General features: G+C 56.2%; 1 protein-coding gene across 1 annotated transcript in view; it reads right to left on the bottom strand.

Annotated features, from left to right (window-relative positions):
* CDH4 (cadherin 4) overlaps positions 1–24,813 on the bottom strand; it is a 673,674-nt gene that overhangs the window by 55,947 nt on the left and 592,914 nt on the right. The window contains exon 7 of the mRNA XM_017503455.1: positions 10,067–10,239. Coding sequence (XP_017358944.1) covers positions 10,067–10,239 — 173 coding nt within the window. The remainder of the gene's footprint in view (positions 1–10,066; positions 10,240–24,813) is intronic.

The raw sequence follows: 24,813 nt of genomic DNA, 5'->3' as shown, positions 1-24,813 counted from the left end.
ACCCTGGCCCCGGTGGGAACGGGTAGGGGGGCTGCAGCTCCCAGCCAGGGGCTTTCCAGCCCTCAGCCCAGGCCTCCCTCAGCCCAGGCCTCCCGGCGCCTCGCTGGAAAGCAGGCCCCGTGACCGAGGATCTGAATCTTAAGAGAATCCAGAAGTTGGGATTTGAATAGAAATCTCCTGCTTCAACACTGGCCAAGGTAAAAAAAGCTGAATAAAAACTGCACCTCGGTGGCAGAAGCCGCCCTTGGGTTTGAGATTGGACCTGCCTGACAAAGGGGCCGCGACGCCAAGGACGCAGGTGAAATATCCCCGCTCCTTCCTCCTGAGTGACCTGCTTTCGCGTCATGGTGCAATTGGCCCACCACGCCGTGCCAATAAAGCCTCATCACAAAGCCAGTCACAGGCTTCTCGGCAACAGGGACGGAGTCCGGCCGCCTCCTGGCAGTGTCTGGCCAAACGAGGCAGCTTAAAAACCGCTGTCCAGAAGGCCAGAGGCTCCCGGCGGAGGTGTGGGCAGGGCCTGGCTCCATCCAGGGCTTGAGGAGGACCCGTCTGGCCACTTCCACCTCCTGGTGGCTCCAGGCGCCCTTGGCTTCCGGCCTCGTCGTCCAGCCTCTGCCTCGGTCTCCCCGCGTGTCACGCCGCCTTCTGCCTCGCTAAGGATGTAGGGTCCACCCCAATGCAGGCGATGTTATCTCCAGATCTTCACATCTGCAAAGGCCCTTTTCCAGACAAGGTCACGCTGCCAGGGCTCAGGGTGTGGACACAGCTTTTCTGGGGACCACGATTCAACCCAGTCAGATGCTGATTGGGCTAGGTCTGTGGCTGGGCCACTGGCCCCCAGGGGGCCTGCACCTCCAGCTGTGATGGGTTCTCACTCCTCCCGCCTCCAGGCCCCCACATGCCTTCCTCTTCCTGCCCTCCGCCTGGCACTGGCCATCCTTAGATGGAGACATTGGTCCCTGCTCCAGCCACAACCGCAGCTGCTGGGCCCAGTTCCAGAGGCAGATGGACAGCGGTTGACTAATTGACCACGGGAGGCTCTGAGGCGGGAGGCTGGGCCGCTGCTGCCAGGTGGGGCCGTAACCCTGGCCATGGTTGGCACTGGGGCCGGCTCACAGGAGTGGCTCACCGGGAAGCTGCACCGGCAATGGTTTACTTCTTCCGCTGCCACTGCTACCCTCTCTTGTGGCCCGGCCCAGACCCACACCCTGGCACTTTGGTTTTGAAAGGCCACGGCTGGAATGGAGCCTCCTCTCAGAGTCCACGGCCATCTGCTCCTCTCCTCCCTCCCCTCCAGTGCAGGTTCCTGGGACACGGAGGTTCACCCTGTGTGCACGTGGCCCCGCGGTGGGGAGCCGCTCGGGGGCTGTGCGGTCATCCTCCAGTGGCGTCCATGGATGAAGGAGCTGTCCCGACTCTGCTCTGCTGTGCCCCTGCTCTGCGTGGCTGGCACTCATGTCCCGTGGCTGCAGAGCCCTACATGCCGGTGGGTGTAAGGGGCCCTCGGCTTCCTCCCCAGGGAGGGACCTCTTGGTGGGAAGTGTCACCAGTTGGTTGGGGGTCACCTGGGCCATCCTGTGGCTCAGCCCCCTCCTCTGCCATCCAGGGTCCCCCATGAAACCAGGTCATTAGCACCCCTGTTCCTGCCCTCCTAGGCCCTGGGGCCCTCACTCTGACTCACTGGCACCTCTTCTCACCTTGCTGGGTGGCCGCACCTGCTGCTCTGGCCTTCAGAAACCTTTAGACAGCAGCAGTGGGCACCGGCTCACCTGTGGCCCAACCTTCAGTGTGGCACTGCCCAATGTGCCTGGGAACCACATCCCGTTCCCAGGATTTCCTGAGGTTCCCAGGCCGGGCTGAGAGAGGCCTGGGGGCAGGGCTGTGGTTCACCTCAGCCCGAAAGTGGCAGAGGCACGGCTGACGGGTGGTGCCCAGGGAGGCTTCCTGCAAGCCCGTGGGAGTCTGGGGGGTGTTGCCTCTGCCTGTGACACTGAGAACGGGGCTGGAGGTCACTTCACCGCAGGGGGGCAGAGGGGGCCGCCAAGGCCCCGGGTCCCTGAGCCGACCGTCTGGGCCTGGGCTCCCTGGGCCTGCGCCATCTCATCCTCTCTGGGCTTTTTGGGTTTCTGGCGGCTTGTGGCTGAAATGTCCTGGCTGACTTAGGTGCTCTCCACAGCAACCAGGCAGAAAACACAGGGTCTAAAGCTGGAGTCTGTAAATAAGTGAGGACAGATCCGTGACGGAAGCGGGGGGTGGGAGGGTGTCTGACGCCACCGTGGGCTGTAGCAGTGCTGGGCAGGGTCTGCTGTGTGGTGACAGCTGCCGATCAGAGAAGGCGCGTTTGTCAAAGAGGAGCCTGGGAGCCTCTCGGGGAGTGTCACACACGCCACATGGTACCTGCACTCAGCTTCAAGTGGCGGCCTGGGAGGATGATTTTTTTCTTGCGTTTTGTTGTATTTGATGTTATAAATCTTTGTGATGAGAAAGCACATCCATAGCTGGAAAGGAGGCGAAGTCCACCTCGGGCAGGGCAGGGCGTGGCTGGGGCGCTGGGATAAGGGGTTCCAGGGAGGCCCCGGGCGCCGTGCAGGTGGTGGCCGTGTCCTGGGGTGACCCGCTGGCCTCGGGTCCTCGGGGCTGCTCAGAGCCCCCCACTCCGGGAAGCCTGGCCTCTGCTTTGGAGGGCGGTGCCGTGCTGGGTCCACCTTCTCCTCGCTGCTGTCCTTCCTTCTCTTCTCTTCTCTTGGGAATGGGCTGAGGGGAGATCAGGAAAACTTCAGGGGCACAAACCCCGCCTGAGGAGGGCCGGCGCGGATTTTCTCAATAATATTTTTTTCCTCCGAGATGACACAGCCATATTTGGTGTCTTCAAAACAGGGTTCCATGAGAGAGATTTAAAATCCAGCCAGTGGGAACGCTGAACCCTGCCTCCTGCAGGCCACTGCGGCGTCTCCCCAGGCAGACGCCTTGGGTGGGGCTTACGAGGGGCTCGCTGGCCGGGAGAAACGCCTTTTAGAACTTTCTGGTCACTGTTGAATGCCTTCTACTGGAATCTGAATCCTGTGAATACATTAACTGAAGTAGATGGTGGTGAGAACAGCATCCCGAGGCCTCAGAACAAAGCCACGTGATCACTCTCCATCGAAGACAGCACCAGGTGGAGCGTCTTGGAGACATTCAGGGAGGTGTGGGCTTTGCTTTCCCCAGAATCCTTTCAGACCAGGAGGTAGTGAATTTGGCCCACCATGTTTGGGAAGAAATTTCAAGCTGATGAAGGTGACTGGGTGATAGTCCTCTTGTGATAGGACCAGGAGGCTGGATCGAGTTTCTAATAACTAAATCAACATCCTCTGGAGCAGCCTGGAAGGGACGCTGAGAGCAATGCTGGCTGGGTCTGATTTCACCGCACGACAATTGGAGTGGTGCTGGCGTCTGTGGAGGCCACTCTCACCTTCAGAACGAAGCTCGGGCAGCACGTCCACCTCCTCATTAGGCCATAAATATTCTAATTAGGAAACAACGCCAGATGAATAGGATTAGCATGTGGGGCATCCTCGGCTGGTACACGAGAGACACTTGAACCGCTCAGGTCTTATCGAAGCCTCTCCTGACGTCTTAATCATGTAGAAGCGCTCAATTTACATAGCTCTGCCTAATTAGACACGGCGGCACGATGTTTGTGGATTTTCTTCTTCCTAAAGATGACTCGCTCTGTCAGACGGTGGCTGGTGCTGAGAAGCATCTCTGGTGCTTCCCCTGAAGACTTTGCTTGTTGCACAAGGGCAGGGGGAGGAATCTTTTTAGAGGGAGAGAGGGAGAAAAAGGAACTACTCATGTGCCCTTTTCAGAAGTGGCGGGTGGAGAAATGGCCCCGATGTGTGCTCTTCCCTGAGGCCCAGCTCAGGTCCAGACAGAAATCAGCTACTGGGGCTCAGCAGGCCTGGGCCCAGGGGGCAGCAGCTCTGCGGGGGGAAGGCTGGGCCCGAGGGACTGGGCTGGTGCTCGCTTGGTGTCTGCGCTGCAGCTGGTGGCCCTGGCATGGGTCACTCATGCCCGGCAACAGTGGTCCTGGAGCCACTGTCCTAAAACCTGTGGTTGTTTTATTGTTTGCTGCCGAAAGTCCGAGACCGAGCGGCTTCTGCTGCAAAAGCGGTTCACTATAAACCGTGATTCAGATTTCCCCAGGAGGCTGGTGAAGGAAGAGCAGGGCCGCTCTCAACATAAAGCACAGACCCAGGCGGAACGCAGAGCCCTGGCGAGGGCTGCCCCGGCCCCGGCCCCGGCACACCCCTGTAGGCCTTCGGCAGCTCCCACCACTTCTATCCCGAGGCAAAGGCGAAAAGGTGGGAGACGGTGTGTGGAAGGCAGGAGGCAGGGCCTGGAATGGCTGAGGGGCAGCGTGGGGTGGACAGTGCCAGGCCCTGCGTCTCCTCCAGCCAAGTGGGCACTAATTCAGAGGTCACCCACGACTCCGACACCACACCATAAACTGCTGAGGAGACTGGCCCCAGGGGATGACCTCTCTGAGTCTGGGGAGGGAATCCTGCCTCAATGTCCCCACTGGGAGGGGCTGCAGAAGGCGTGGCGCCAGGCAGTGGCTGAGGGGACATGGCTGCTACGTGCTGGAGGCAGCTTCTCTAATGGAAGCCCTTGAGCTGGTACCTTTAGAAGGGGAAAGAGACTCATTTGCAGAAAGAAAATAATGTGGAAAAGACATGGACATCCTTGGTTCGGCTCATGAAGAGCCCTCAGGGCACCCAACACTCTGTAACCAGCTGCAGCCCACGGTCAGGTGCCCCAATGCAGCCAGCTGCAGCCCACAGCCAGGTGCCCCAATGCAGCCAGCTGCAGCCCACAGCCAGGTGCCCCAATGCAGCCAGCTGCAGCCCACACCCAGGTCTGTCTCAGATTCAAGATCTGCAGCCAGCTGCCAGCCAAGGCCCTGTGTGGAACCTGGGAGGGGGCAGCTCAGGGACCTCGGCATTCCTAGGCTTGAGCTCAGTGTGGAAGGGGCAGTGGGAACAGAACATGGGCAGGGTTCTGCTGCCAGCATGTGCTGCCCATGACAGTCTTGTTTTTATCATGGCTGGGAATGAGGACGTCATGGCCACGGTGGGGTTGGAGCCTTGCCCCAGCTGCCCCAGGCCTGCAGCTCAGCTCCCGGCTGCTCATACAGGCCAGGGCCCGTTGTCCTCTCTGGGGCGCCCATGTCCATCTGTGTCCATGCAGGCCTCCCTCTGGAGCCCCTGTGCCTAGCTGGTTCCTGGTGATGACCCTGTCACAGCCTGCTTGGGGCTGGGCCTCATTTGGGTTATACCGCATCCCCTGCCTGGGGGTCTGAGGAAGGCCAGGGGTCCTCCCAGCCAAAGACACATTGCCACACAGTGACACACAGTGACGCACAGACGCACCACAAGCACTTTCCAGATGTCATGGCCCCAAAGTCCATCCCCGTGATGAGTCCCTGGACCACGGTTCTGCTGTCCCCCAACAGTACCCATCCACATGGGGTCCCAGACTTCACTGCATCAACCAGCTTGTCTCACATGCACGAGACAGAACCAGGAGAGAGAAATATATCTTCCTGGAATCGAATGTTAGCAGCTGAAGGATCATCAAGGAAGGGAAACACACATCTACGTTCCAACAAGCCCTGGCGGAGGCAGCCTCAGGACCACCCTCTCCAGCACGCTGCACCCGAGACGCAGGAGACGGGGCCTCCCGTGGATGGAGGCCGGCCGTTCACATCCCCAGGCACACAGAGTGGAGAGCGCCCGCGTCTGCACCTCCAGCGCCTCCTCACGCCCCTCAATCTCCATCAATCTCTGTCTGTCAACCACACCTCTAATGGCTTTTAAATGAGCATTTTATTTGGAATGTTTTGCAGGCCACACTGAAGCTGCCAACAGCAGGGGGTGCCGCTCTGCGTCTGCTGGGGGCCTGGGGGGCAGGCTGGCCTTGCCTCGCCTTGGCGTCTGGCCTGGGCAGGGGTCCAGCAGCCGGGTCGGCCTCACTGCGGACTGGCCAGTGGGTGGGGAGACCTCTGGGTGGTTGGGACTGCCGGTCCTCCCTTGGCCTAGCTACCATATCTGTGGGGGGAGGGGGAGCTGAGCCCAGGACGCTGGGCACTCTGCCTATCATGGGCCTTGGCATGCCCACAGGGATGCCCACCCCAGGCAGGCTAGGGGGTGTCCCTCTTGTGGGGTGTACCAGGCCAGCTGGGGGAACCCCAGGGCATTATGGGCTCTGTGGCGCTCTGGTGCCTCCCAGGGTCAGAGCTGGCACCCACACTGACTGCCGGGGCCTTATAAGATTTTCAGCTATGAAGGTGGATCCACAGATGTGGCCTATATATATGTTCAGCCTGGAAAATAACAGATACTCTTTCCTACAACATCAATTACAAAGTCCCCCAGCCCTCCCAGCCAGCCCCTCTGCAGGGGGAAAGCTTTAGCGGGATGTCTCTTTATCTGCAGGCACTGCTGCTGAAGGAGACCAGATGGCCCTGATGCCACGGGGAGCCCCTCGACCCCCATCGGAAACCAGAGGGAGTGCGGTCGGACGTGAAACTCGTGCAGGTTGGAGCGGGCGGCCTATGGTTCCCTTTACATCCCCAGCTTATCACTATAATACGAAACCCCTGTCCTAAGAGAAGACTGCCGCCATGTAGTACACGCGATGAATGAAGCGCTGTGCTCTTGGACTGCGTCTGCGCGGCTGGAGCCCTCCTCGCGCCTGCACGTCTCCCCTGCAGGCGCCCAACCCCATGAAGCTCCCACACCTCCCCCTTCCCAGGGAGAAGGTGCCTCAAGGCATGAGCTCCTTCCCGGTTCTCAATAGAACCGCTGCCTCTCCCATTGGACGTTCTTCCTTCGTGACCGATATGAAGCAGGGAGAGGACAGTTTCCCGGGGCCAGCACTCATGCAGCCATGCGCCCGCACGGGGACTCCCTGAGCATCCCCACTGCGCTTTCTGCCCCTGTGCTTTCCCCGTTACAGGCCAGGAGCTGACGGCTTGCAGACGGCACAGCCCGTGGGCTCTGGGTAAGCCCTGCCCGGCTTCTGCCAGGGGCCATCCCGGAGGTGCTGGTGCCCATGGGCCTGACCCTTGCTCTGCCATCCTGCTCTCCCCTTGGACACAGCGACAGCTGCCCATCCCATCTATATCTCTGGAGCATTGTGTGTGAGAGTGTGCAGGAGTGTGAGTGTGTGGGAGTGTCAGTGTGTAGGAGTGTGTGTGTGCAGGAGTGTGTGTGTGGGGGAGTGTCAGTGTGTAGGAGTGTGTGTGTGAGAGTGTGTAGGGGTGTGTGTGGAGTGTGTGTGGGAGTGTCAGTGTGTAGGTGTGTGTGTGCAGGAGTGTGTATGGGAGTGTCAGTGTGTAGGTGTGTGTACAGGAGTGTGTGTGTGGGAGTATCAGTGTGTAGGGGTGTGTGTGTGGAGTGTCAGTGTGTAGGTGTGTGTGTGTGCAGGAGTGTGTGTGGGAGTGTCAGTGTGTAGGTGTGTGTGTGCAGGAGTGTGTGTGTGGAAGTGTGTGTGTGGGAGTGTCAGTGTAGGGGTGTGTGTGTGGAGTGTGTGTGGGAGTGTCAGTGTGTAGGTGTGTGTGTGCAGGAGTGTGTGTGGGAGTGTCAGTGTGTAGGAGTGTGTGTGTGTGAGTGTGTAGGGGTGTGTGTGGAGTGTGTGTGGGAGTGTCAGTGTGTAGGTGTGTGTGTGCAGGTGTGTGTGTGGGAGTCTGTGTAGGGGTGTGTGTGTGTGCAGGAGTGTGTGTGGGAGTGTGTGTAGATGTGTGTGAAGGAGTGTGTGTGGGGGAGTGTCAGTGTGTAGGGGTGTGTGTGTGGAGTGTCAGTGTGTAGGTGTGTGTGCAGGAGTGTGTGTGGGAGTGTCAGTGTGTAGGTGTGTGTGTGCAGGAGTGTGTGTGTGGAAGTGTGTGTGTGGGAGTGTCAGTGTGTAGGGGTGTGTGTGCAGGAGTGTGTGTGTGGAAGTGTGTGTGTGCGGGAGTGTCGTATGTAGGAGTGTGTGTGTGCAGGAGTGTGTGTGTGTCAGTGTGTAGGAGTGTGTATGTGTGCAGGAGTGTGAGTGTGTGGGAGTGTGTCAGTGTGTCTGTCAGGGAGTGTCAGTGTGTGGGGAGTGTGTGTGAATGTGGGAGTGTGTGTGTGCAAAATGTGTGAATGTGTGTGTGTCAGTGTGTGGGAGTGTGTGTGTGCAGGAGTGTGTCAGTGTGCAGGAGTGTGTCAGTGTGCAGGAGTGTGTGTGTGGGAGTGTGTGTGTGAATGGAGTGTGTGGGCAAGGGCTTACACACACGCACCCCGGTCAGACCTCCTGCTCTGCCAAAGCTGTGGAAACACCTGGGAGAGGTGCCAGCCTGTTGAAACGTGTTTCTCACGGGTGTGTAGGGGGCACACGGGGGCTGCCCTCTCTCCCCAGGGCAGGTGGGGACCCCAGGCTACAGAGGAGATGGGGGACAGTGTCTGGTTCCTCACATCTGCGTGGGCCTCGCTGACAGCCCTCCTGACCTGGTCATGGCCGTGGGATCACCTCTCCAGCTGAATGGCAGAGCCAGGGCTGGGCAGCTCCTCTGCAGAGCCTTCTCTGAGCGGAGTGGGCACTCGTTCATGGCCACTGGAGGGTGGCGGGGCCTCCATGGACCCTGCAGTCCTGGGGTGAAGGTGCTGGGACTGACCGCAGCTCATCTGGAGCCCTGCCCATTTTGGCCGACATCACTCTAAGAATGTTTGTGTAAATCCTGCATTGAAAATCCCAGCCTGTGCCGACCGTGCCAGCCCTCACCCCATCTCTGATCCTCGGAGCCCGAGGCTGTCATCATCCTCCCATCTCACAGATGAAAGGCACCGCAGCTGGGGCTGAAAATGCTCTCTGTCTGTGCTCACCCGGGGGTCTGCCTGGCCTTTCCCCCAAGTCACACGGCTGCTGAGAGTTACCTCCCATGTGGCGTCTCTGCCCCCATGTGTTACCCTGAGCACCACCCCGTTACAATTCAGGAATTCCCAAGAAAACCCCTTTGTGTTCTAATTTGAAAGGCAGAGGTAAAGACCATCCACTGCCCGCTCCTGCACTGTCCTGTGGCCCCACAGGCTTTGTGACAGAGGCCTCCCTCCGCCCCACTGTCTCAGGTGCCCACCCCACTCAGAGACAGACCCCAGAGGGAGGCCCTGGGGTAAATTGCACCTGGAATGACGCTGGCCTCTGTGGTCACAGTGCAAGCAGGCCAGACAGTGAGGCCTGGGGGTGGGAGGAGGGAGGCGAAGCCCTGTCCTGGGCGCCTGGGAACTCAAGGTGCCGCTGGTGGGGTACTGCTGGTGCCCGGAGCTGGTGGCAAATCTTCAGGGACACACAGCCCAGTCCTGGAGTGGCCCCTGCACTTGGCGGGTTTCAGAGCAGTAGCAGACCCCTGGCCTCACCTCTGCCCAGGGCCTCCCTCTGGGGTCTGTCTCTGAGTGGGGTGGGCGCCTGAGACAGTGGGGCGGAGGGAGGCCTCTGTCACAAAGCCTGTGGGGCCACAGGACAGTGCAGGAGCGGGCAGTGGATGGAACCCAGCACCCACCAGCGGCCCAAACGTTTGGCTGTGATGCTTTCGGGCTGTGTGAGGTGTTGCTGCTCTGTGCCCCCTTTGTCACAGTCAGGCCGCTGCAGCCTGGGTGCGTTGGGTGGGCCTCCTCTAAGGTGCCAGGCCCAGAAGGGGTGGGTTTCAAGGCAGGCGTGTGTGTTTAGGTCCTGAGAGGGGCCATCAGAGCACCCCACACCCCGAGTACCACTGTGGCTGGACCTGGAGACCCAGGGGCCGGTCCCTGCTTTTCTGAGCCTTCCACACGTGGCTGCACTTGCCAGCAGGGCCTGTCCTGGAAATCTCACAAGGACTCGCCCGTAGCAGCTGGTGGTGAGAGCTCTGGAGCCTGCTTTGCCAAATATCTCCCATGGCAAGAGAGAGACCTGGGGGAGGCTTCGGATCACCCCTGGCTGCGCCACTGGAGAGCCTCCAGCAGCTCCCGTGTGTGTCCTGGGGGAACCAGGAGCTCACCGCCGGCATGCAGACCCCTTCCCGCCTCACCTCTCGGTCCAGGCCAGCCGCCACCGTGACAATGTCTCCGGTCTCACTGTTGATGGTGAACATGTTCTGGGACGGGCTCTGCGGGGTCTGTGTCAATATCCGGTACCGCACCATCCCGTTGGCCGTGGTGCTGTCGTCAGCATCGTTGGCCGTGACGGTCATCACGTAGGTGCCTGGAACAGAGACAGCAGCTCAGATGGAGACGGCCTGCCACACAGGCTGCTGCCCCCGTGCACACCCGGGCAAAGCCCCCTCGGCGGCAGAGCTCTCTGCGAATCTGGTGTAGTGGGGTCCCCTTCCTCTGTGCCCAGAGCTGGTGTTAGTGCACCTGCCACCTCTGCCATGCAGGATTGGAGATCACCCCCTTGTAGAGTCACGGGGCTCTAGAATCTGTGCATGATTGCTGCAGGGCTCTGGGTATTCGAGTTTCTAGAACCTTCTTCTAGAGCTCAAGGTTCCTTTGAGGTCATCTGCTCTGACCTCTTCCTTTCTCAGCTGGGGAAAGACTGGGCCCCAGAGAAGGAAGGACTTCTTAAGCTTCCAGAGCACAGGACAGCAGACCAGGCCTGGGGCCAGGCAGCCTCAGGCCCCCACAATCGGTCATTCACAAGGCATCTCCAGTCCTGCGCGGGGCCCAGCGTGGCTGGGCTTAAAGGGAGGGACTCAGAGGCACTGCAGCAGGACCTGGCATGGGTCTGGGCACACAGAAGCTGTATACTAAACACCTGCAGAGCATACAGTGGCAAACAAACCAATCAGGGACCCCTGAGCAGGGCTGTGTGTATGGGACACAGGTAGATGGAGTGCGTCTGGTGAGCCATGGGACCGGGGGCCGTCTGCATTTCAGAGCCGAGGTGGACCCGAACAGGCTGGGTGAGCTGCCCATGCGCTCCCTCAGCTCGATGCCTGTTACCCCATGTGCACACGGGGGCTGAGGTCTGTCGTGAACACTGTAGGGCCCAGTGTCCACTTCTTGAGAAGGACACTTGGCTTTCCTTTGGCCGCGCAGCCTTTCCTGCCTTGGGGAGGGATTGGATCAGCACATCCCAACCCTTCCCAGGTGTGAGGGTGAACCTCTGTTGGGGGCAGAGGTGAGTGGGGGCTGCAGTCGCTGATTACTGAGCACCTACTGTGCTAGCGCTGTGCCGGTGGGGGCCCCGCTCCTCAGCTCCTAACTGCTGTCTCCTGACGCTGGCGTGGTAGACGCTCCCACCTGGAAGTCCTGGGGCTGGACTCTGGCCGCCATGTTCTGGGGTTCCTGGCGGGGCTCTGCACACGTGTCTGCTCCACCCTGGTGGCTGACTGAGATGCCCAGAACCTGGGAGCTCCAGTACCCGGGGCCCTGCCGCGTTCATGCTCAGAGGAGAGCTGCTGCCACCCTGCTGGGCCCCGGGGATGGTGTGGCCTCTGCCCGCACGGCGCCTCCCCTGGCTGATGGGGCTGCCGGTCCTGTGGGGGTCCCAGAGAGACCGGAGGTGCTTGTTCCTGTGTGTGTGAGATGAAGGACTCTCGCCACGCCAGCCCTGGGATCTTGCACAATCTGTTCTGTGTCTGGAACGTTCTTCCCCCTCCTCCACCTGGCCACCTCCTCCTCCCCAAAGCCCCTTCCTGGCCCTCCAGACTGAGTCATGAGGCCCTGTGCATCCTCATCTAAACTGCACTGGAACAGCTGTGAGTCTGCTTAATGCCTGTGTCCTCTGTGGGATCACAGCTGCCACAAGGGTGGGGCTGGGTCCGTGCTGTCCCTACAGCTTGGCACACAGATGCCCTGCTGGACTTTTGCCAACTGTCCCAGACACCCAGGGTGTGGGGCGGCCTTATGCTCAGGACGCAGGGTCTGCAAGGAGCCCGAAGCTACTTCTTATTTCCAGGACCCCAGAGCAGGCAGGGAGCATTCTCCCTCCACCCCTCTCCCACCTCACCCTCTCTCTGCAGCCTGGCAGGGAAGACCCCAAATCTGGCCTTCCACCAGGCAGGACAAGCCCAGGTGGGATGCAGGGGCCCTCGGGTGTGTCTGCTAGGGGTGTGCTTCAGCGTTCAGCTTCTGCTGGAAGAATGCGAGATTCTCAAAGCAGACATGTTTTGTGAAAACACGGAAGAGCAAGCAGAGGCAGGGGGGCGTCTCTTTAGAGGGCACGGTCTCCATCTCCTCCTCTGCAGTCGGGACCATGCTGGGGGGCGAGGATCATCGGGGCAGCGTCCCCAGTTCCAGAGGCTGATGGTCACCAGGTCGCGGCCCCTCCCCCACACTTGCTTACTGCATACATACATGTATTTTACTGAACTGTAATTCACACCCCATGCAGGTTGTACTTTAAAGTGCTCAACTCAGTGGCCTTTTTTCAATAGTATATTCACAAAGTTGTGCAGCTACCACCGGCATCGAATTCCAGGACATTTTCATCATTCCGAAAACAAATCCATCCCCGCCCGTCCGCAGTCACTCCTCCTTCTGCTTCTCCAGACACTGGCAACCATTCATCCACGTCCTGTCTCCATGATTGGCCTCTTCTGAACACTTCATGTAAATGGAATCATACAATATGTGGCCTTTTGTGTCTGGCTTTTTAGAGCTAACCTAATGTTTTCATGGTTCATTCCTTTTCATGGCTGAATAATATTTCATTGTTTTATAGTCACTCTACGATTAGTGACTAAGCAGTTGCTATGTGCCAGACATCGTGTGCTGCGCTTACGTACAGCAATGAGAGCAATCAGACACACACGGTGCCTACTCCTTAAGTGTTGGTGAGGGAGACGAAACAAACCGGTAAATAAGGTAAACCTGTTGGCGGTGATGAATGCTTTGCGGGAATACGATATGCATGCACGGACCGCTACGGAGGGGAGCTGCTGAGAGGCCAATGGCAGAGGAAGCGGAAAGGCCTCTCAGCGGTGAGGGAGTGAGGCAAGAAGGAGGACTCTGGGCAGAGGGGCGGAGGCCTGGGCAGGGAAGAACTCTGCAGGTTTGAGGAACAAAGAGGGGAAGGAGCGTGTGACGGGGTGAGGGGTGAGGGGTGGGCTGGGCCCATGGTGAGGACGGTGGACTTTCTTCTACGATCACAGGGAAGCCAGTTCTGTGTTTTCATCAGGGGAGTGAGGTGCGCAGTTATCTCTGTTAAGACCTGCATAGAAAATAGACTGTGGGTAGTCAGGAGTCCCGGGAGGCGGGGGTGGAGAAGAAGGCGGCGCATTCATTCACTGGATTTTTAGACAATTTGGTTGTGATCAGACCAAGAAGATGTTGCAAGCAGGGACCATCCACTAAGATACTGGCTCCTTCACTCAACACATCTTTGTTAAGTGTCTTCCAGGGAACACATTGAGAGCTTGTGTTTTTTTAAAGGCCATAAGAAAAAGCATCTCCAAATAGACCTGCTTTACTTCACGAGATGGATACATTTCCAAAGAGTTGTGTATAAACCCAACTTTAATGAATGTAATTATCAACAGAATTTCCCCAGAGTCACTAGTTATTTAAAAGAAACCCAGGAAATCCCGTTTTTAGAAAATGGTGGACAATGTCGTTTTAAACTAATATTCCTCCCAAGGAAAACTAGAAAAGCTGGACAAAATAGAGATCTAAAACATCTGCGTGAAAGCACCAGCGAGCTACCACGTGCCAGGATGTGTGGGACCGATGAAAAGGGAGCCCGGCACCTGGGCCATCTTTTGTCTTAGGGCATTTGCGGCTTCTAAAACTGGCTATGGCCATGCTGAAGGGCTTTCAACAGATTTACGGGCACGGGAATCAAACGCTGGGCTGACGGCTTGTCAAAGAGGAAGCATCCTGGTCTGCCCTCTAGCCCAGCAGAATTAGATTCTGGTGGGAGTTGCACAACTTTGTGAACATACTAAAAAAACCATGGAATTGAGCACTAAAGAGCAGTCTGTATGGTATGTGAATTATAGTTCAACAAAATACATGTATTTATGCAGTAAGCAAATGGGTGGGAGGGGCTGCAACCTGGTGACCATCAGCCTCTGGAACTGGGGACCCTATCCTGATGATCCTTGCCCCCCTCATGGTGTCCCCACTGCTTTAGAGCACAACAAGCCTGGTCCCAACCCTACTTCCCTCTGCAGATGAGGAGATGGAGCCTGCACCCTCTAAAGAGACGTCCCCCTGCCTCTGTGCTGGCTTTCCTCTGTATTTTCCTAAGAGGAAAACCTTAAAGTGCAGCAGCCTAGGAGTGAGGGTGAACTGGGAAGAAACCGCCCTAACAGAGCACAGAGCTAATTACAGTACCTTAGGTTATGGTTGTCTGTGATTGTTAGTGTCTCCTACTAGCAGCAAAAAGAAATTGTTCATGGAGAGAGATGACATCCCACATAGCCTCCAATGATCTCTACAGTTCTTCATACACCATGGACTGCATTGGATTAACTAGGCGTACAAGGAGACAAAACCTGACTGAAAGCAACAGACACTAAACAGACCCAGAGGAGAGTCAGATCACAGAGTAAACAGAGGCTGACTGAAAAAACAAAAAGACCTTAGTTTAATATGTTTGAGGCATTAAAGGATCACAGATAGAAAATTTTGTCAGAGGACTAGATATTACTCAAAAAATAGAATGAGAAAGCTCTCTTTGGAAAATAGCTGAGATTAAGAACTTAGATTAATAGTAGATTAATATGACTAAACAGAGAGTGAATGAATTGGAAGATATAGCAGAAGAAATTGTCCAGACCAAAGCGATGCAGCATAGGGCTAGGGAACCCATGAGGCTTTGAGGGGTTCATCAGATGTGGAATTGGAGTCCAGAGGGACCAATGGGAAAGAAAAAACAGGAGCAACATCTGAAGAGAAAATAGTTTGGAAAGTTTCCAAAACCAGTAAAAATTATCAAGCCACAGCCTCAAGAAACACTGTAAGCCCTGAGCATGATAAATAAAAAAAAAAAATTCACGGCCAGTCATGTGACAGGAAAACCGCTAAAAGCCAAAGCCAAGGATATAAATTCTTAAGCAACTAGAGATTTTTCAATGGGCATAAAACTTTCAGTGTAGCAATGAGAATACCTCAAGCTGACTTCTCAATAGGAATGATGGAAGCTGGAAAACAATGGAATACAAGGAATTCACGAAGACCCTGGAGTTCATTATTCAGTGAAAAAAACTTTCTAAAATAAAAGTGAAACACAGATACATTTAGATAAAACAAAAAAATTTCGTCTGGAGACCCGCACTAAAGGAAATACTAAGGTGTTTTTCAGGAAGAAGAAAATGATTCTAGAGGGTACCTTGGAAATGCAGAAAGATATGAGAAGCTCCATCTGTCTCTCATATGTACACACACACATACACACACACACACACACACACACACACTCACAGCTCCTGTATATATATATATATATATGTGTGTGTGTGTATATATATATGTGTGTGTGTGTGTATATATATATATGTATATATATATATACACACACACACACACATATATACATATATACATAATGTTTATATAAAGGAGAAATATACTGGTACACCTAAGGAATATGACTGTATAAACCAGCTGCACGGTCCTCCAGGGTCCAGCAGGCACTTTCTGTAAAGGGCTGGACGGCTCGTGTATGAGGCTTTGCTGCTCACACGTTCTCTGTCACAGCTCCTCAACCCTGCACAGAAGCAGCCTGAGGGGATACGTCCAGCAACGGGCCCGACTGCGTTCCCATCAAACCATTCACAGCAGCAGGTGCTGGCCTGGGTTTGGCTGGTGGTTTGCTGACCCCTGCTGTACACTCTCTGTTTTTGAATTTCAGGGACAATGTTGGTTTTTAAAAATACAGAGGAACCAATATAGGGTTGCCAACTTCTAGTTCTAGCAAGGGAAGACTTTAAAGTATACATCTAGCTCAAATGTTTCATGAAAGGAAAATGGTATTTGCCACCAAAATCATAGGAAAGTCATAGTCTCAGAATAAAGGTCAGTCCTGCATTCAATAAATTGAGCTCCTTGAAGGCACTTGACAGGTCTAGAGGCTTTGTGTGTCCACCTCAGCCTGTGAGCTGCAGGTGCCATGGCTGAGGGTTCAGCGTGGTGGGGACACCTGCCCAGCATGGAGGGACACCTGCCTGGCATGGAGGGACACCCGCCCAGTGTGAAGGGGACACCCAGCCAGCATGGAGGGACACCCGCCTGGTTTGCCTTAGGGCTGACAACAGCAGGGTTATGGCCCATTGTGAGTTTGGGAGCTGAGGCGCTGGTCCTTCCCCCCATCGCCTATGACCCTGCATACTGTGGGGCTGTCTGGGTCCCCACCTGCCAGGCTGTCTGTGCCTCTCACCCCTTTTCAGCCCTGCCCCATTAGAAGCTGGGCCTCTGCGGCAAGAACCAACCCAGCTGCCTCCCTCTGACTCCTCAGAGGTCTTGCCCAGGCCGATGGCTGTGAAGTGTCTTCTTGGACTAAATTCCCTCCCATCTACAGCATTCCCATGTCCTTGTAAAGGGAATACAGAGAGCCCCAGGATGCTGCCCCAGGAAGGGGTCCTGGCATGGATGAACCCCCTTCACACCTCCACCATGGGATGAGCTGGTGGCCCTGGCCCAGACCCCAGAGTCCTCTAGCGCGGAAATTCCACCTGTCTGACTTGAGGGGCAGATCCTTTCCGCAGTTTATGCTCATTAACCAAGCTCTAATCGGACATTGATCAGGCGTCCAAGTCTCTGCCTGCTTTTTGGTTAAAAATAATTGTACCCCTCACATTTGATGCAGGCAAAAATATCCCCATTTCCATTTGGTGGAGTTTTTGCAAAAATAGAATGTCTTCCTCACAGAGAAGAGCCTGGACATTCTGAGATGGCCCGAGTCATCGGAACTCAGCCCACCGTGGCAGGTGCGTCGTTCCTTGTGAGTCGCCTTAGTTTAACACCCCTCCCCCATGGTAAGGACTGCTCATTAGAAGCTCGTAGTGGCTCTTATCACATTAGCTCTTCATTAACTCAAGGCAGAAGTGGCTTTAAACCAGTGCCACGGTGCCCTCCTCTGCCTATCTCCTGCCTCAGGACGCAAATCCTGCACTTAGAGCTGTTGGCCAGCTCCAGGGCACAGGAGGAAGGACCTGTGGGGAGGAGGAAACGTGATGAGCACCCAGGAATCCCCCACTTTACTTGGGCTCAATTTTATCATAAGCTCTCTCTCTCTCTCTCTCTCTCTCTCTTTTTGACAGAGTTTTGCTCTGCCACCCAGGCTGGAGTGCAGCGGCATGATCTTGGTTCACTGCAGCCTTCACCTCCCAGGTTCAAGCGATTCTTCTGCCTCGGCTTCTCAAGTAGCTGAGATCACAGGTGTGTACCACTATGCCCGACAAATTTTTGTATTTTTAGTAGAGACGGCGTTTCTCCATGTTGGTCAGTCTGGTCTTGAACTTCTGAGCTCAAGTGATCCGCCCACCTCAGACTCCCAAAGTGTTGGGATTATAGGCGTGAGCCACCGCACCCGGCATATCATAAGCTTTTTGAAGGGAGGTCCCCTGCTTCTGACACAGCACCTGGACTGGAACGCCAGGATGTTAGTGTTTCAGGAAGGGTGAGCAAGGCGTCAAAATCCCAGGCTCAGAGTCAAACGTGCGTGCCCCCAGAGCGAGTGTTCTGGAAACAGGTGTGTGTGCATGTGCACCTGGAAGGCAGCCTCCATCCCTCTCTCTCTGGCTGGCTCCACACTGGCTGCCCCCTGAGGATGGACACTGCTCTCAAGAACCCATCCCAGCCATCTGCATCGTCCCCTTCCCAGGAAAGGGCAGATGGCAGGGCCCCTCCTTGGGAGGTGGTTCAGGATCCCACTCTGTGGCACCAAGAACTGCTCGTTGCTTTCCAGCTAACTACAAAAACGTGCTACACGTAAGCGTCTACCTTTGTTTCTTCTTGTCACACTCAGGAATCTGCTTTATAAAGCCAAATCACACACTTTTGAGAATTCTTTTCTGGATGCAGAAATAACACACACTCATAGTAACCAGCACATGCCCACTGGGAAACATCCAAAGGCACAGTGCAGACGGCCCCGACAGTGCCACACCCGACACACCTGCTGGAATGCTGGGGTGCAGCCCTCTTGCCAGAGGGGCAGGATCCTACATCTTTAACATAGACGGGCTTTCTGCTGCTTCTCCTTCTTTTTAAAACCAACTTTATTATTGATCAAGGAAATGAAAGCAAGACGTTGTCCACATGCCAAATGTGCAAAAGCCACTTTGAAATAATGATGGCACCTAATATCGATGACACAGAGGGCAGCTGGTACCCTCCATGGCTTTTGGGGGAGGGGGCTGCCTCAGCTTCTCGGAGGTGGTTTGGCTGTGCATACACAAAACCCTTCAAATTGTGCCTACTCAGCAAATCCACTGCTAGGACTTTATCCTAAGGAGAAAATCGTAGGTGTGGAAAACCCCAGCTGTCTAAGCTGACATCGTTTCTGAGAGCAGAGTGGAGCCTGGAACAAATACTCGCCGAACATCCACTGTATGCCAAGCATTGAGACCGATGTTGTGTATACCCCAGTGTCTGAAGCTCATAAACAAAATCCCCCATGCCAGGGGGTGGTGTGGCCACTACGTGGCAACCAAGGGTCCTCTGGGTAGGAAACTTCTGTCCCTTGGTGACCTCAGTGCCAGGATCCTGGTGGTGACAGTGTACTGTATGATCCCAGATGTTACTAAGACGTTCAATATAAACATGAGCAATGACTTGACCAAATATAAAAATAGGACTCTGACCACACCTGCAGTAAGCAGCCTAGAAAACTGATCCATTACATACACTAACCAGCCAAGAATCGAGCGATCACCCACACTAGCCAGCCAGGAAGCCAGCCCATTGTCCACACTAGCCAGCAAGGAAGACAGGTGTTATCTACCCTAAGCAGGCCGGGAAATTAACCCATTACATACACAAACCAGCCAGGAAGCCAGGTATCATCTATATGAATCAGACAGGAAGCCAGCTGTCATATACACTAACCAGTTAGAGAAGTCAGCTTATCACCTACACTAACCAGCCCAGGAAGTCAGTCACTTATACAAACTATCCCGGGAAGTCAGTCCATCACCTACACTAACCGTCTTGGGAAGTCAGTCCACCAGCTACACTATCCAGTCCAGGAAGTTAGCTCACTGCCTTCTGCTGGGTGCAGTGTGGGATTCAGGACGGCCGGGAGGGGAGCCTGGCAGAGCTGCTGGGGGCCTGGGGCAGGGGTGGGAGCACAGGGGGAGGCCAGGCAGGTGTCAGGGCATGAGGTCTGGGCACACACAGATTGAAAGTGACGAGGCTGCCTTGAAGCCACTGGGGATGGATGTAGGCAGAGCATCCTCCAGGGGTGGCATGGAACCCTGGAGCTCTGCTGCACAGAGGACCGGACAGAAAGCCAGGGCCTGGGTGGGTGATGGAGGAGGAGAGCACCACTGTGCAGCCCCAGGGGGGACCCCGGCCAGGGGTCAAGGCAACAGGACAACTGGTGTGCTTGGCCTTGCCCTGGGAGGCCCCAGAGAACTCAGCAGGGCTCTTTGTCAGTGGGTACAGGAGGGAATGTGGGTGGAGACAATTGGGTTTGCCTCGACGGACTGCCCAGCAGGCTGGGGCCACGCCGTCTTCGCTGGGAGGGCTTGGTTCTGGGAGTGAGTGAGTGTGTCCTGGAGAGGGAGCTGCCGTCCCCCTGACCTCACTGGATCCATGTGGCCCTCGTGTCTGGAGTCCCTGAGCCACAGCGGCCGCTCCAGGATCCTGGGATCAGCAGACGTGGCCTCCGTGTCCTGGGTCACATGGCCCTCCCCAGCAGTGCGTTTTCTTGAGTTTCTGGGGGCATGCGCTGCGTTCCCTACAGGCTCCAAGTGGCAGGGATGTTTGATGGGTGGGGTTTCTGGCTGCATGGGGAGGGAGGTGGGTGACACCCAAAGGGCACTGCATTGGTCTCCGGGGCTGCTGTGCCAGAGCACTGCAGACGGGCGGTGTGAAGCAACAAGTCCAGCCACATCAGCTCCAGAGGCCGGGAGGCACGCCAGCACACAGCGCGCAGTGCCAGCAGCCCTGCCCGGCCCTTCCAGCTCCCAGGGTGGGGGTGCCGTCCATCTTGGGTGTCCCTGGGCTTGTGGCCGTGTCACTCCAGCCTCTGCCTCCACCATCCTGGGCCCAGCCTGTGTCTTGTCCTTCTGTTAGGAGAATGGTCATTGGATTCAGGGCCCACCCTACTGGCCTCATCTTGACAAAATGTCTGCAGAGAACTATTTTTAAGTCAGGTCACATCCTGAAGTTCTGGATGGACATGAACTGGGGGGCTGTAGTCCACCCACCCAGGGGCTAAGCTGAAGCTGAGGCAGGCAGTGCCCGGAAACCCCCTCTGGCAAGGCCGGGAGGAGACAGGGCCTCTTTCCACCCGCCGGAGTTTCCGTGACCTGGGTGACTCTGGAGGCCAGGCCGGGCTCAGCACGAGGGCAGGCCCTCCCAGCCTCGCAGCTCTGCACCCTCGATTCACCTCTGGGAGCCTCGGCTCCTCCTCTGCACCCGGAGCAGCCCTGTCCGTCTGGCCTCCTGTCTGTGCTGTGAGCAGGGCTGGTTCCGGCGTCTGGGAAGGTGGGAACCTGGACTCCTGTGTCCCCACTGACCCTCAAGCTTCTCCAGCGATGCGGGATCTGGGCCGTTCTCAAGTGCGAGCCCTGTGGGGCCCCACTTCACAGAGGCTGTAAATCTGCAGAAACTGGGCTCTCCGAAGGAAAGATGTAACCAGTGGTCCCTCACCTGTGCCCTCTGCTGAGGAATGGTCACCCAGTGGCATCTGTGCTAACCTGAGGTGCCCTGGTGAGCTCTTTTGCCCCGTGGGCTTTGAGAACAAGAAGGAAGCTGTCTTTCGAAGGCTCTCGCTGGAGGCCCCTTTCTCCTCTTCCTCCCCCAGTAGAGAGACCTGAATATTTCCCCATCAGCAAAGCAGCGAGCTGGGACAGCTTCCCCTCCCTGGCTGCAGCTGAGGGCAGCCTTGTCTTTCACGCAGGAGATGCCGGCCACCTCCTTATGAATCGTGCTAACAGGTAAAGGGGGAGACGTCGGAGGCTGCTCTTTCTCGGAATTCATGTACCAACGCTGCCATGCGCCTTAAAGGATTAATTTCACAAGCCTTCAATTGCAGTTTAATTTGAAAACTAATTCAGCCCCATAATTGGCTTTCTGCTTAAATCACTGAGGCTAGAGATTTAAATTCTTAATATTCAGACGACTTTCAAGTATCTAGTGCCATCTGTGCATTAACCTCAGGAGGACTTCCACCGGCACAGAAATAAAATAAATAAATAAACAGGGCCCACTAATAGAATAATCTATTTAAGCAAGAGCTCGGTGCTGTATAGATGAAGGTTTCTCTGACTTCATTTGCAGCATGTAGATTTCCCTGCTTTTTAATATTTTAAAATGACATTAATTTCAAAACTTATGATATAGGCCCCCACACAGTTACAAGGAGTTAGAGGGAGTAGCGCCCTCCAATTAGAGCCTTTTTTAGTTAAAAAATCATCAATACGGAGGTGTCTCTTTCCCTGGGCAGCTTGAAAAATGCCGAGAGCCTGGTGAGTTCCTGGGCCCTGAGTGTTCGCCCTCTGGGGCTGTGAGGGACAGCAGCAGAAAACAGTCACCGGGGAGTGAGGGGTCCAGGGGACCCTGAAGGACAGGTGCCAGGTTGGCTGCCCACTGCCCTCCTGCCCTAGGCGAGATGCCTGGCCTCACTGCAGGCCTGGCTGACATCTGCCTCCCTCTACACCTGTGTGGACCCCACCTGTCTGTCAAGGATCCCCCAGGAGGTCCCATGGACTCCTGCCCGTCTCACAGAATGAATCCCCGAACACCTTGGGGGCACCAGGAACCAGCACTGGGACACATCTGAGGTGTTGCTGATGCTTGCGAGCTGGCTTCCAGGTCAGGCTGAGGCAGTGGTGAGGAAGCGGATGGGGTCTCTGTGCCGCAGAACTGAACCCGGCAGTGGAGACCAACAGCCACCAGAGTGACTTCCCGGGTGCCAAGGGAGGTTGTCCAGGGTGTGGAGGGGCCTCCCTGGGGGAGAGGCTGGGACAGACATCTGTGAAGTGGGTATGAGCTGCTGGCGCAGAGGGTGAGGGACGGTGCCCTGGGCTGAGGGCACAGCCTTTGCCAGGGCCTGGGGGCAGGGAAGGGCTCTTCCCATTGACAGTGGCCTGGACATGTGCTTCCCTGCCTCTCCCCAGGTGTGAGGACTGTGCCCTGAGAGGCGGCTGTATCTCTGGATTCCTCAACTGGACAAGGGTCTTCTGGAGGGTGGGGTTCATGCATTCCCACCCGGAGCCCTCCGCAGCACCCAGCTCTGATGTCCACCTTATTCACGGAACAACACACCCACCTGGGACTTCTTCCTGCAGGAAACTGCCTAGGCTACGCCCCACCCCTCCCTCCTCCCTCCTGTGCGATGGTGTGTGTGATGCTGGGGGCCCCCCGAAGCCACCTCGTGACCACGTGGTAAGAACTGAGAAGGGAGTGGCTACCACACAGACCTCGGCCCGACACCTTGAGCTCTCACTCGAGCCTCCACTGGCTCCAGTCGCTGTGGCTGAGTTTTCTGTGACTTTCAGCCAAAGGTGCTCCTGACACACAGGCTGGGAAGCGGAGGCAGTCTGCAGTGGCTGGCGGTGGGGGTGGGGGGCGCAGCCCGCTGGCCTCTGAGCCCTGCCTTTCCCTGCCAGCTGTGGTGGGTCTTTGCTGTTCCGTGCCTTCACTTCCTCAGTGGTATGTGGGGGACACAAAGGTAGCATTTCCTGGGGCTGTGGTGGTGTTTGGCAAGCTGGTTCCTGTGGTGAACTTAAGATCGTCCCTGGCACCCAGCAGTGGACGAGAGATACGGACGGCGTCTCTGTGACGACTGCATGGCCTCATCTGCAGCGGAAGGCGGGTCCTTCCCACGCTGAACCCCACTAGACTCCTTGCTGGCCCTGTCCCTGGGTGCAGAGAAGCAGGGATCGTTGGTGGAGGCCAGCGGAGCCCACGTCCAGCACGGTTCTTGGGCCCAGGCAGAGTGGACAGCTGAGGCTGGGCGGGCACGTGAGCTGCAGATCAGGGCAGCAGCAGCTAGTTTTCATCTGTTGCTTGCTCTTTTCAAAAGGTCCAGTTCAAAGGAACAGAACACGGCATTTTAGACCCAAAGGCACCCTGGGGGTGGGGGGACTGCATACTGATCTGCAGGCAGACAGCCCAGAGGGTCCCCTAGGCACTTCTCTGCCCTGGAGAGGGGGTGGCTGTTTCTCAACGCAGGTCTCTGTGGGTTTCATGGAGTCTTTCTGTGGATATAAATGCCAGGAACCCGCAGGAGGAGGCCTTGGGAAAGGCAGCCTGGGGCCATTACCCCACAGGGGAGGGGAAACCAGCTTTGGCTTGCAGTTGACCCTGCAGGGGCCTGGATGCCACCTGGACAGACCCCTTTGTGGTCGCTGTCATTTTCAGTGACTGCTCTTCCCCTCCTGAGGACCTGCTGGGGCAGTACAGAGCCCAGGAGCCTTGCCTTGGGTTGGGGCCTTTCTGAGGTGTGGGTCTGCTGGTCAGGACATCCTGCACCTCCTCCTCCCTCCCAGACATCTCCTGGGAGCAGGCAGGTCCTTAATAAATCACCTGCACCCAGGCCAGTGTCCAGGAACCAGATCTCAGGCACAGCTGTGGTTGGCCTATCCCAGCTAGAAAACTGTGTCGTTTGGATGTGGCTGATTTGGAATTTGTGATAATTCAGAAATAGGCATATCCGAGGTGTAGCTCAGCCCTCAGGGAAGAGCGGGCCCACCAGGCAGCCCAGCAGTGGGACCAGACACAGACCCTGCGGACCTTGTTGCTCTGAGGAATCTGGAACACAGGTGGTTCTCAAAGTTGTCTTGTATTTATTTTTATTGATTGATTGACTGATTGATTGGGACAGAGTTTCACTCTTGTTGCCCAGGCTAGAGTACAATGGTGTGATCTCGGCTCACCGCAACCTCCCCCTCCTGGGTTCAAGTGATTCTCCTGCTTCAGCCTCCCAAGTAGCCGTGATTACAGGCATTAGCCACCATGCCTGGCTAAGTTTGTATTTTTAGTAGAGACGGGGTTTCTCCATGTTGGTCAGGCTGGTCTTGAACTCCCAAACTCAGGTGATCCAGCTGCCTCGACCTCCCAAAGTGCTGGGATTACAGGCATGAGCCGCTGCGCCTGGCCTATCTTGTATTTATTAAGAGAGGTTCGAGCTGACAAAATTACTTTGGTGGAGTCAGGAAAATGAACTGATATTTTGAGCCAGAATGCATGATGACATTATGACATATTAAGGTGTTAACAGCTGTAGATAATAAGGACACTGTCGGTGACAGTGTCATGGCGGGGAGACGCATGGATCCCTGTCGCCAACCTTTCCCATCCAGGAGGCAGGGCCCTCCTTGTTTTCCTTTCACTCATGATGTGTGAGGCAGTGGGAAGGGGCTTGACTCGGGCCACACCAGAGCCATGCCCAATGCTGTGGCCACATGGCACTGTCATGGACAGTGTGGCAGAACCTCTGCCTGCTGAGGAGGGGGCTGAGCATGGGCAGTGCTGTGTGCATGTTCCCACCCTGGCAGAGGGAGGCAGGTGAAGGCCAGGGCGTGACCACCTCACGCAGTCCATGAAGCCACCCTCCACCCGGCAGTGAAGATGGCAGTGAAGCTCCGGGAATCCTGCGGTGCTGGCAAGAGACACACACACCAACAGACCTAGGAACAGACCCACACAAACGCGCCCA

Source organism: Cebus imitator, unplaced genomic scaffold (genome assembly GCF_001604975.1).
Source record: "Cebus imitator isolate Cc_AM_T3 unplaced genomic scaffold, Cebus_imitator-1.0 Scaffold311, whole genome shotgun sequence".
In the NCBI taxonomy this organism is placed as follows: domain Eukaryota; kingdom Metazoa; phylum Chordata; class Mammalia; order Primates; family Cebidae; genus Cebus; species Cebus imitator.
This window is presented reverse-complemented; position numbering and strand designations above follow the sequence as displayed.